This window comes from Pygocentrus nattereri, chromosome 2, assembly GCF_015220715.1.
Source record: "Pygocentrus nattereri isolate fPygNat1 chromosome 2, fPygNat1.pri, whole genome shotgun sequence".
Lineage (NCBI taxonomy): Eukaryota > Metazoa > Chordata > Actinopteri > Characiformes > Serrasalmidae > Pygocentrus > Pygocentrus nattereri.
In genome coordinates this window covers 32,743,382-32,755,926 of record NC_051212.1, presented here as the reverse complement: position 1 = coordinate 32,755,926, position 12,545 = coordinate 32,743,382, and the positions used below count along the sequence as shown (strand labels likewise).

Genomic DNA, 12,545 nt, shown 5'->3' with positions numbered 1-12,545 from the left:
GACTGAATAATAAGCCTTAATATGTAATAATCCTAGGATTTTAAGAGGTTAATTAAAAGTTGTTTGCATGTTTTTTTATTCTGTAAAACAAATTAGGTCTTTTTTGCATTCCAAGTTTAAAAAGGGTTTCACTTCAGGCTTAGCTGGTCACCTCATAGACTTTAATGAAGAAATTCAAATTATTTTAAGAACTTATTGAAATGTTAAATATTTTATGTTCTAATATTCACCTGTTGTAGGCAGAACCTGCTGGAGTAAAAATTCATAATGAGAAACTATTTGGAGCACAGCTTTGATACAACAACAACATTATTATTGTTGTTGTTGTTGTTGATGATGTTGTTATTATTGTTATTGTTAGAAGAAGAAGGAGATTATTCATTTAAATTATAAAATACTTTTTAAAGACTCTCCTTCACTCTGACTCTGCTGTATAATACAGGCCACATTTTGTGTTTTTTCCCAATATGCTACATTCAATAAAGAGCAACAGAATGTGCCGAAGTTTGCTCTCTGTAGAGGATGTGCACTTATTTTCACCAAAGCAAATCAACAAAACTAACTGTGGCATATATCCTGTACATATTCAGAAATGTAGAAATAAAAATTATATGGTAATTTCATGGTAACTTTTATGTAAAAAGTCCAAAATGTACATCTTGGTCTAATTTATGGCACGCTAAAGCACAGTAACTTGAGCACATGTGCCATAATCATAAATGTAATGAAAAAAAACTGCTGAGGAAATGTGGCTTAAATGAACATGAAACATTTTCAATCATACGATGTTATTCAAATTCATACATTTTAAATACAGTTACACAAAGACATAATGCCAGCTGAATGATAATTCCAGGACAAAGTCACACCATTGGATGAAATAAACAAACATTTAGAAGTATTAATGTAATAGTTCATTTTTGAACGAGTGTTCTTCAGCTGTTAGCACAGTCATTTATATGGGTCATTTGTGTAATAATCACTTACAGTCACACAGACAATTTTAGGCTTAAAAGGTTGTTGTTTTTTTTAACATGGATTATAGCAATCCAATTTTTTTAATGTTAAATGAGCTTCAAGTTCAAGGAGTAACTGTACTATTTTAGCATTGCTGTAGGAAGATTCAGTCCTTTGGTTTGAAGGAGACGTCTGCATACACAGACAAATCCTTGCTTGTTGTTCTTCTGGCCTTTCTTGATGTTGAATGGTCTGGGAGGAAGCTCACAGCACAATAATTCAGATCATCTGTGTGCTGCAGAGCAGGGCTGAGAGCCTGTAATAAGAGAATAATTTAAAGAAATAATAACTAATTATTATTATTATTATTTTTATTATTATTAGTAGTAGTAGTAATAGTAGTAGTAATAGCATAGTAACGGTAGTATTTCGTTTAAATTATAGTTAAACATGTGCATATAATGGGCAATATTGCACCATGTACAATAAAAACATTAGAAGTGAATATTTACCTGATGTGGCTGGTCTGTTAAATTATTTGTGGCCCCTTGAAGAAAAGAAAATCTTAATTTATGCTGTTTTCCATATTTTTTCACATCCATTTCACATATATGTCCTTTCTGTTTTAGTAAATACAGTAGCTAGCTAATCCTAGCCATTTCTTTCTCTTCCAAACAAAACCCCTATGCTAAATGTTCTTTGTTTATTTGCCAAACTTAAGCAGATATCTGATCATCATTTTAATCATGGAACAATTTGCCTGAAAATGAATTATTCATAAATAAGCAAAACTTTCCTGCACTGTAAAAAAATGCTCAGTTCGGTTCAACTACAAAATTGAATTAATGTAAACATGGTGAAGGAAACAAAGCAAAGTAAATCAATATTTTTCATCAATCCAAATCATAAATATTTCCAATTAACCTCTGGCTTGGATTTCTGTGGAGTACTTTGTTGTTCATTTTAAGCTACTATGTATTCATTTACTTTGGTGATTATACTGCTTGAACTGCTTGTTCTCACATGAAGGAGCAAATACCAAGTAATTAGCTTGACCATCTCAAACATTCCTATTTGCAAGACTGCTGCAGACCATGAGATCACAAAGTGACCTCAAAAGCTTCATGAGATGTTCAAAAATGACTGTTTGGTTATCAAAAAAATAGAACAAATTGAAAAATAAAAGGAAAATATTTTAGATAATCAAAATGCTCAAGCTGAACCACAAATGGACCTTTCAGCAGGGAACACAGATAGATTGAATAAGAATGGCAATAATCCATAATTTGATGTGAAGATATGAAAATTACATATCTATATGTTGACATATGTAGAAAAACTCTCATTTTCACTGTTTTTGCATTTACAACATTGCATTTACTGGGAGACAAAGTTAGTATAAATGGGCTTGTTCTATTGAGTAGGTACAGTAAAGTATGCTAAATAAAACCTTACCTTTAATCTTCTTTCTCCAGTTATTGTACAGATCAAAAACTAGTACAACAATTGCAGCCACAAAAAGGACATTTGTACAAGCAAAGCCAAGAATTACAGGATCCCAATCATCTTCCCTTCCAGTATCTAGAACAAATAGATGCAATTGGGAGAAAGGTAATTGTTTTAGTGATTGCAATGATCTTATAGCACAGTTGCTTGAAACACTGTATTGATGCACTTTCAAAAACCTCTCAGCACTTAACACGCAGTAATTCTAAATTATCACATTGTTCTTAATGCCATTTCGACATTATGATAAAGAAAACAGAATTACCCATTATTTTCAGTGCAGTTCTATTCCCAAACAGTAGCTCTCCACACATGGCCACAGCACAGTAGTGAGCTCCAGCATCAGAGAGGCTGAGGTTTCTCTTGGGGAGTTTATAGACACAGCTCTGTGTAGGAGAAAGAGTCTTGGTCATCTTCTTACACTGACCGTTACTGTTTCCATGAGTGTAAATGATTCCTGGATGGGATTCTCCTGATCCACGTCTGAACCAGTACACACTGTGATCTCCTGAGCAGCTCTCAGTGAGCACAGAACACTGAAGAGTCACAGAGTCTCTTGGATGAACCAACTCCAACATAGGCTGTTTTATGTTATTCACTTTTGTCTCTGTACCTTGGATAAATAATGTACAGACATTAGGATATTTATCTGCAAAACAGTATAAATACGGCATATAAAAAGAAAAAAGGTCATATTCTACCTGTTGGCATCAAAAATGTCCAGGAAACAAAGTGCAGTCTGTTTAAGAACACTATTCCACAGTAGTACGTTCCAGTGTCCTCCTGGGTGACAGCAGTAATGTTTAGGTGAAAGGACCCTCTCTTTGGTGATGCATTAAATCTACCATTTTGAAACTCATCCACAAATTTGGTATCACTTAGGTAATTATAGGACAAAGCCACTGGTGTAGGACTTTCGCCAATGCTCTGCTTGTACCACACCATAGTGGTGACACTTGTCTGAGGCATGTAGCATTTAATCGTTACATTGTCCCCAAGTTTCACAGACTGAATAGTACCATTTGTTGCATCTTGAAGTTGAACCATACCTAAAAACAACAAAGTAAAATGATATTATATATATATATATATATATATATATATATATATATATATATATATATATATATATATATATATTTATATATATATATATATATATATATATATATATATATATATATATATATATATATATATATATAATAAGTACAATAGTAGCAGACGTGATGTTCTTTGCCATATCAATAAAAACAGCAGGCACTCACCAGTTCTGAGAAGAAAAATGATTGCCCATATTATAATCATCTCTGCAGAAGTGGAAACATGCAGGGTGCTCTTCAAGACTCTGTATGCGATCAAATGATACTTAAGGTGACGTGAAGTTGCATCTGATAGGCTGAAGGCCTGCTGGCTGATAGGTCAGTGGCCCAGTGTAGTAGATATGCTGTCTTACACTGAAAAAAAGTGATGTGTTGAATTTACTTCAGATTAAATGTAATACAATTAGTGGCAAAGTACTAAAGTAAGTAAAGTGAAAGATATGTATTTTTATTGATGAGGAAATTATGTAGGTTAAGTTAAGGGACGAATAAGTTTCATGCCTTACTGCTTTTTGAGTGGCAGAAGCAAATGTACCTGAATAATGATCACACCCACGCCTGCCATTCTGCCTTTGGTTTCATTGACCTGGCATTGTTGTGAGTGTGGTCATAATCTGAAATCTGAACATGCTAGGAAAAGTGGGACCCCTGTTAAAGTCACAAGGGTTTATGGTTTATTACGATACACTTTCAAGCTCTAATGTCCTGAACCATGATGACATAACATTTCTCAATGTGTTTAAACCAGAATATTTTATAACAGGCCTGATTATGTGTGTATGTAGGTACCAACATTAGGCTATTATCTCATTGTTGCCTATAGAACTAAACAATCTTATTCCTTTAACCCCTTAAATGGCCAGGGCCTGCTGGCAGGCCCAAAGTAATATTACACACCTATGAATAGCTCAACCAGTTTGCACTGGAGTCCTTGTAGTTATTAAATAATAAGCCTTATTAGTCTAGGCCTTATATTAAAAAGCTACTCTGTTGAGTCATGTTGCAAAAAGGTCATTCCAGTTTTTGATCAGTTTTGTTAAAAAGAGACCTAACCAGTACAGTCAAAGCACAGACAGCAGGGTGAGAAATGCTGTATGACTATAGAAAGGAAAATGGAAAGGCTGAAACATGCCGAAGAGAGAACAGGATAAAAGGAGTATGGAGGAATAAACAGACAGGAGGCTTAGTCAGAGCATGAATGAGCTAAAGTTCATCCTTAAATATATGAAGCCAGTTCAGTTTATGAATGTTATAATTTTAGAAAATATGATTAAATGTGCCCAGGAGGATAAGCAGCTTAGATAGTGAGTGGGTGCTGCTCTACATGAGATTTGGATGTACTGTCCGTAGGCCATAGCAGTTCCAATAAGATTAAAGCATTTTCTCACTTTGTCTTAAAAATAAATAAATAAATAAATAAAAAGAATTCTGTCTAATTTTTGTAAAGTGTTAATTTTACTTGAACTCTGCTACCTAACATTGAGAACAAAGAAGATGTGGTTCGACCGGATAATCAAGGAACTGGCACTATCAGAAATCTCATTGAAAGAGGCCCAGAAACATGCAACCCATGACCAAACAGAACAGAAGAACATCTGCGATTTCATATGTGAAGGCAGCTTCCCTACAGCATCCTTAGTGGCATACGACCTTCAGTCAAAGTGGGCCCTATGGGACGAAAATTAAATGAATGAATATGATTCTTGCCACATCGAATAGGTTATTTAGGGGGGTCCACGTAAAGTGTGTGTATGAATTATGATTTAGCTAAGTCGAGTCATTCTGTAGGCCATCACAGCATGTTTAAAGTCATAGAGGCAAACATGCTACAGTGGTTAATAGTCAGTAGACGCCAATAGCTACCAACCAGCATGAGGTTATTTGCATGATGAAAACTGCTGGCTGATTATTTTCATTTGTTATGAGCAAAATAAGTTAATTTATTCTTATTGAGACTGGTTACCTTGACTTTAACATGTCAGTGTGACTTGAAAAAAAAAAAAGAAATTAAACTTTTATTGTGCATTCATATGTTGTGTTGTGTTGTGTTGCAGTGTTCAAGATGATAACCAATCACTAACGATACTGTTGTTTAAAACTGTGTGGAAAACCTTGTGTATGTGCATGAGAAAGAGAGAGAGAGAAACAGAGAGGTAGAGAGAAGGGGGAGGGGGTTTGTGAAAGTGAACCTGACCAATGTAAGATAGCACAGAGCTAACCACAGCCCATCTTTGAGTTGCTTGTGTAAAGCGTGGGTGGGAGTCTGTGGTCGTATGGCTCAAGGGCCAAAGAGGGGAAAATCACTTCTATATAGATAGCCCTACTTTTTCCATAAATAAAAACACTTTACAGTTGTGGTTGTTTGTAGTCTTGACCACATTTTCTCACTAACAGTAAACATGTTATACTGCAGCATGATCTTTATGGGCCAATTCACGTTCAGTAACACCCTTAGAAAAAAAAGCTATAAACAGTTCTGCATGAAAGGTCTATGAACAAGTTGTTTTACCCTGTATCAGCTTGATTTTACAATGAAAATCTAATCGACATAGTCATGCTTGGATCATTAAGTTATTGGACACTGGGCACAAATGTTTCATAGGCCCCTATGTGGCTATTTGAGAGCTCAGGGAATGTTTTACAATATCACAGCAGGGTAAATGCGGGCTGTGCAGCACCATTAAGGCAGTATGCTAACAGCGCTGTAGGCCATGTCACCACTATAATTCATGTTTTTTCCAGTCGAGACAAACAATAGCAAGATTACGCTTATGCTGAAGACAGTACAGGTTAATACATACTCAACATCTGAAGCAACATTCCTCTCCACTGCAGCAAAACATGTGCCCCAATAAAGACAGCAAAGGAAAACCAGACAGCTGAAAAGCACATAAAAACAGAAAAAAGCCATAAAGTTCCAAACTGTCAAATATTACGAGTATACTGATGGACGATGCAATCTTTTTCTTTAACTTGTGGCTTATTTTTATATTTGGCTAAACTCTATCAAGTCTAGCTTTTACAGATCTGTCATGTACATTTTTGCTTGTGAAGCTAGCTCACTGCTTAACACGCAAAAGCTTGACCAAAGTAATGATCAATTTGATTTTGGATTTTCTCATAATTGCTCACAGGGGCCCCCTAGTGGCTCGGGCTTCTGGGCATGTGTCCATAAATGAATTGGATGATCCGGGCCTGGATATATTTGTTCCTATTTACATTCATGTTTTACGCTTGAATCTGTGCTTTTACACAGTCATCTATGGAGTCTCTTCTCACTGTGATACTGTGAGAGTGAGGTGGCACACCTGGTCATCCATCGATATGGGGAAGATCAGGAAACACACAAATGAAATCAGATAAAGTACAGTAGTAGATCTGTGGTGTTTTGAGGTTGTTTTCTTCCAAAGCTTCTGCTAATCTTACACAGATTATACATGGACTCAAAAAATCATGTGGCTAAAACTCGGACATTAGTCCCCTGACCTAAACCCCATGGGATGACCTAAAGGGGAGATAACACAAGCTAGAAAAGTCTGAAGGATCGGGAGAGATTTTGTACAGAGAAAAGGTCTCATTTTCTTTTTCATACTTTGTCTTACTTCATACAGCGTTATATATACTGTTGTCTTGGCAAAGACAGTGTGCACAAATAAATGAATTCATGCATGCAATGGGTTGTGACACTTGCATCACTGGAAAGTTAAAGGTGAAAAAGGAAGTTCAAAGGCAAATTTGCACAGCTTAACTTTACCAAAGGTGTCAGTAATTTCAGAGGACGCTGTATGTAGCCACAGATTTGAATGTGACACATTGTGCAGCACTAAGGTACAAAGGCATTTCTCCAGCACTGTGCACTGCTGCTCTCTACTGCTGAAAGGATAAATTGCATAGACTTTGATGGGTCAACTACCAGATTTCCAACTCATTTCAGATGTAGACATAAAATACAACACAGATCATACATTCATTAAAGCCACACACAGAAAAAGACTGGTGGGGAGTATATTTTGTATTTTAGTGCTGACAGAAGAAACCAGTGCAATAGAGCACAATTACTAACCCGAAGAGCCACTTAGTAACCTGAGCAAGTGCGGTTTAGAAAGGTATACATTAAGTTCAAGTATGGACATCTCTGCCCTATGCTTGTTTCCAGCCTCGAACTTTTGGACAAGGCTTACACCTCCTGTTTTATTTGGCACATAATAATTTCTAATAGGAGGCTATGAAAAGGAAGAGAGTTACTTAGCAATGGTGAACCATAACTTTTAGAGTTCAGGCCATTAATAACAAAATTGGAAAAATAAAACAGAAATAAGAAAAAAAAAAACACTTTACAATAATGCTAAATTCTGCTAGCACCACTGTGGGACGTGCAAAGCTAATGCAGATTTAAATGAACAATTAAAATGCATTCCAGAAACCTACACTGACTTTTTTTCCCATTAAATTTAATGAAAATGTGACTGGTTCATTCTTCCACAGTTCCTGAAGTCCTATCCAATGGGAGAGCTCACCTAGTTGTACAACATAAAATGTGGCCTGTGTAAAAGTTACAGCACACTGTATATTTCATGTTTTTTTTCAATATGTTAAACTAATAAGCTAATAAATAGAAATTGTGCAATAAAGTTAGCTGAAAAATGTCATATTTAAGCATTTTCACTTGAAAAATGAAAATCTGCAAAATATTTCATGTGCATAGAGGTTTTCAAACCTTGACAAAGGACTATTATTATTACAAATGCGTTGTAATACAACATAACAAACATGATGATTATATTCAATAAAAATTTATTAAAATCAGATCCGTTATAATGTAGTCTGCCCTCATACAATGATTTGAAGATCTTTTTATCTACACTCATTTTCCATTTTATCAGCTCCACTTACCATATAGCAGCACTTTGTAGTTCTACAATTACACACTTTTTAAAAAAAAATGTAAGTTTTTAAACACTGTGTCAATGACAAAGAGTGTAAACAAGGAGGTGGTTTAATATTATGTCTGATCTGTGTATGTGTATAGCAGTGAGACATAAAAGAATTCATTTATATTCAGTAATTATGCTGTTTTCAGGTGCTCACTGGAAGGTTGTATATACCACATGCTTAACTAAGGAATACGACTTTACTCCGTTCAGGTGCTCATTCATAGATACACCCACCACACAGAAAAAAAGCATGGCTATCTGGAGAATACCGTCTTTATTTGTTGTGTTTTAAAGCACATAGATCTAATAGAAGTTCATGAGTCATGCATTTTTTAACATTCACTCCAAGGTTAGCATTTTCCCTAATGTAAAAGGTGAAAGGTTGCATTATGTCTCGTAAACTTGTGTGCGATCTGGAATTCTGATTTTACCAGTTGTGTATGAAACTTTGTTGGCCATTTGAACACAATTACAGGTGAGAAAACTGGTATTTTCCCATTTTTGACTTGAATGCAGCTTTAAACTTTGACAGAGGTAATTGCAAAATCAAAGAAGACTACAGGCAGACAGAGACTGAACCAACTTAAAAAAAATCTTTAAGGAAAGATGTTGGGAAAACTTCACTAAAAGCATTCAGAATACACTAAAACTATAATAAAAGCTAAGTCATTTGGGCATTTTTACATCTAACTGAAGAATAGACAACGACTGACTCTTCAGGTTTCCTCTCTCTCCTGCTTTTGGCTTTCTTCTTGACCAAATTGAGTGCTGCATAGTTCAGTGTGTCTTCTTCTTCCTCCTAAATTTGAACATATACCAGTTAAAAGCTGTCAATATAAATATATCAACATAGTTTTGCATTTTCAATGAACTGTACCCATAGAATATCACAAATGGCACATTATGTGCTTATATCATATTTCCACACCCTGCAAAATTGTATGATATTTGTATTTGAGGTTATGAGCACGAATAATATATATTAAATTATTTCATTTGAAACAGGGATTCTTTATTGCTATTTTAAAGAAAAGAGCTGAAGAGACTGAATGCTGAGAAACAGTGTTCCTCACATACCTGCACATCAACCCTCGGGATCGAGGGGTCATTATTTGGCAAAGATGATAATTCTGGAGACAGACAAACAGACAGATAGATAGACAGATAGATAGATAGATAGATAGATAGATAGATAGATAGATAGATAGATAGATAGATAGATAGATAGATAGATAGATAGATAGATAGATAGATAGATAGATAGATGAATCAATGAATACATCAATGTTATAGTTGCAACAAAACATGAAATATTCCTCCACAATTATTTGTACTTCCCAATAAATTAATAAATTAATAAATTGCAAAAACAATTGATAATTAAATAAATAAATCAGTTACCTCTGCACTTCTGGCAACATATACTCTTCCTTTTGTTAATGGGGATGACAAGAAATACCACTATTAAAACCAAGAATAGAGCTAATGTTGCCACTAGTGAATAGAGAAGGAGATGATTCTCCTCACAGTGCTCTGTGAGAAACAGAATGAAAGAGCTTTGAGGAAATTTAAAACTTTGAAAATATACCACAGTGGAATCACTGGTATATGAAAAAATGTAATACAAACAACTTGATGACAGTGACAAGCACAGAAAATATACTTTCTAAGTGGTTTGAATATTGATGCAGAGATTAACATAATCTATTAGCTATTAACATAATTCAAAGCTATTAACATACTCTTTTGCTTTTTATCCATTATAAGTATGTCAGTGCCACCATGATTTACAGCTAAGATATAAGCCAAGTAATACCTTCAACTTTTAGATTTGAGCCGTTGCCAAACAGAATCTGTCCACATGCAGCCACAGCACAGTAGTAAGTTCCAGCATCAGAGAGGCTGAGGTTTCTCTTGGGGAGTTTGTAGACGCAGCTCTGTGTAGGAGAATCAGTCTCAGAGCTTTTCTCACACTCATCACTCCTGTTTCCATGAGTGTAAATGATTCCTGGATGGGATTCTCCTGATCCATGTCTGAACCAGTACACACGGTGATCTCCATGAGATACATTGGTGTGGATTGTGCACTGAAAATTTACACTGTCTCCTTGACGACCTTGGTATGACATGGGCTTCTGGAGAATAGTGTGGTGGCCATATTCAGCATCTTGACAAAAAAACCTCCAAATAAATAACATATATTTATGCATTTGTTCTGCATTGTTAGAAATGCAGTTAGAAATCCCTTAATATCCTGTTTAATTCCTTAGAAGTCTGTAGATTTCACTGCTTCTAACTTAATGTTTAGGTTCCAATGCTTTAACATAAAGCAGTAACTCTTCACTGAAAGGAAGCATTCATAAGCCTTTATTACATGTGCATGAGTTTTTTATGGCAAATATGTCATCTGTCATAACACTTGTTGAGGTGAAATGACATGAAAAGTACAAAAGCAGCCTTTTTGACAACCTGAAATAAGCCTTTCTAGAAGTTTATCTAGGTTAATGTGAGTTGTCATAGAAAGCTTATTTAGTCTTATGAATGCTGCCCTTGGTTATTTCCATAAGGCTCTGGTTTTCTTATCAGAGTTTGATTCCCTCTCAGTGTTATGGCATATTTATGAGCACACAGATTGGACATATTGTAAAATGAGTGATGTCAATACCTTGTAAAATAAGCAGAATTCCTTCTCCAAAGCTCATTATGCCAGCATTAAATTCTGCACAATAGTACACAGCAGTGTCAGACGGTATAGTATTTGAGATGCTTAGACTGGCTATTCCACTGTTTCTTGCCACCATAAATCGAGGATTGTCTTTAAATTCACCATAGAATTCCACAGATCCATATTTGGGAACAGTTACTAGAAGTTGGGGTTTCTTTCCAACAGATTGTTTGTACCAGTAGACTAGAGACATCTTTTCTGGAGCAGAACACTGAAGAGAAACTGAAGCTCCAAGTTCAGCAGAGATGGTCTGGCGTAGGCTCTGAATTTCTGCAGCCTTTGTTACAACTAAAAAATAAAACACAACACTATAAGAATTTTTTTTAATCTAAGCAGAAGAACATTTTTGAAGGATTTTCAAATATGGCAACTTGTTTGTTTGTTTGTTTGTTTATTTGTTGTTGGTGTGGTTTTTTAAAAAATACCATACAACAGCAAATTGCATAAGAAAATGTCAGCATTACACTTACAGATAAAGACTCCATAGAGGGAGATCAGGGAGATGAGCAGCCACATTGTGATGTTAGTCCTTCAGGGGCTTGAGCTGATCTGCTGAATCTGGTGAAAGTGCTCTACAGAGGGGAAAAGGGTCCATCCCCCAGAGTCGAAATCAACTCAGTGGTTGGATAATATAGTATATGGTACAGCCTATATAAGGTACAGCTTAATATGAATGGCTACGAAAACAGGATGTTACAAAGAGTCAATGGAACTGCTTGTTGATTTTCTGTGGTGTTTCTGTTCAATGTGATTTCTATAATTTCTATAATATATGTGTATACTGTGAGTACACATCTACCAACCAGTTCATCCCATTAAGCATTAAATAGGCCTACTTAGGTAACTGCATATTTAAGGTAATTGCATATTTTTCGACTTGGGAAATGTATGAGGGGGGGCGTGGGGGGTGCTTGACTGACATAACTGAAAAGGTCTGACAAATTCTGATGGACTATAATGAAAAGTTAATCAGTTAGTTGCTTCAATCACAATACACATTACTGAATTTGCATCATGACACTCAGAGCTGCAGATTCCGCAATTCCAACAAATGAATGAAGGTGTGGTTTATGGCATCAGAACCAGGGGTGGGCCCTTGGCAAAAGATAGGAATGGGACCCACTGGATGCACATTTACAAATTATTTGTAACGGCTCTAGTATTTCACAGCCATCTACACAGTCAACATATCCACTATCTCTCATTTTACAATTTCTGTAAGAATAGTACACAATTATTTAACTTACTTCTACACATTGGTAACTTAATTATATTATGTGAGGTAATTTGGTAGAGAATAATGTAGAAGTAAAGTACTTG

General features: G+C 35.4%; 2 protein-coding genes across 2 annotated transcripts; both read right to left on the bottom strand.

The window, feature by feature from the left end:
• Nucleotides 1–955: 955 nt before the first annotated feature.
• On the bottom strand, nucleotides 956–3,432 carry LOC108440840. Its single transcript, XM_017719986.2, has 5 exons — nucleotides 3,309–3,432; nucleotides 2,729–3,076; nucleotides 2,413–2,538; nucleotides 1,470–1,504; nucleotides 956–1,273 (listed from the first exon to the last, which is right to left on the bottom strand). The coding sequence occupies exons 1-5, from the start codon at nucleotides 3,430–3,432 to the stop codon at nucleotides 1,124–1,126; spliced, it is 783 nt and encodes a 260-aa protein (XP_017575475.1). The 3' UTR covers nucleotides 956–1,123.
• A 5,342-nt stretch (nucleotides 3,433–8,774) lies between these two features.
• On the bottom strand, nucleotides 8,775–11,751 carry LOC108440853. Its single transcript, XM_037534797.1, has 7 exons — nucleotides 11,696–11,751; nucleotides 11,328–11,513; nucleotides 11,166–11,219; nucleotides 10,317–10,667; nucleotides 9,902–10,033; nucleotides 9,578–9,630; nucleotides 8,775–9,299 (listed from the first exon to the last, which is right to left on the bottom strand). Exons 1-7 carry the CDS (start codon nucleotides 11,739–11,741, stop codon nucleotides 9,162–9,164), a joined length of 960 nt encoding a protein of 319 aa, XP_037390694.1. The 5' UTR covers nucleotides 11,742–11,751; the 3' UTR covers nucleotides 8,775–9,161.
• Between the last annotated feature and the right edge of the window lie 794 nt (nucleotides 11,752–12,545).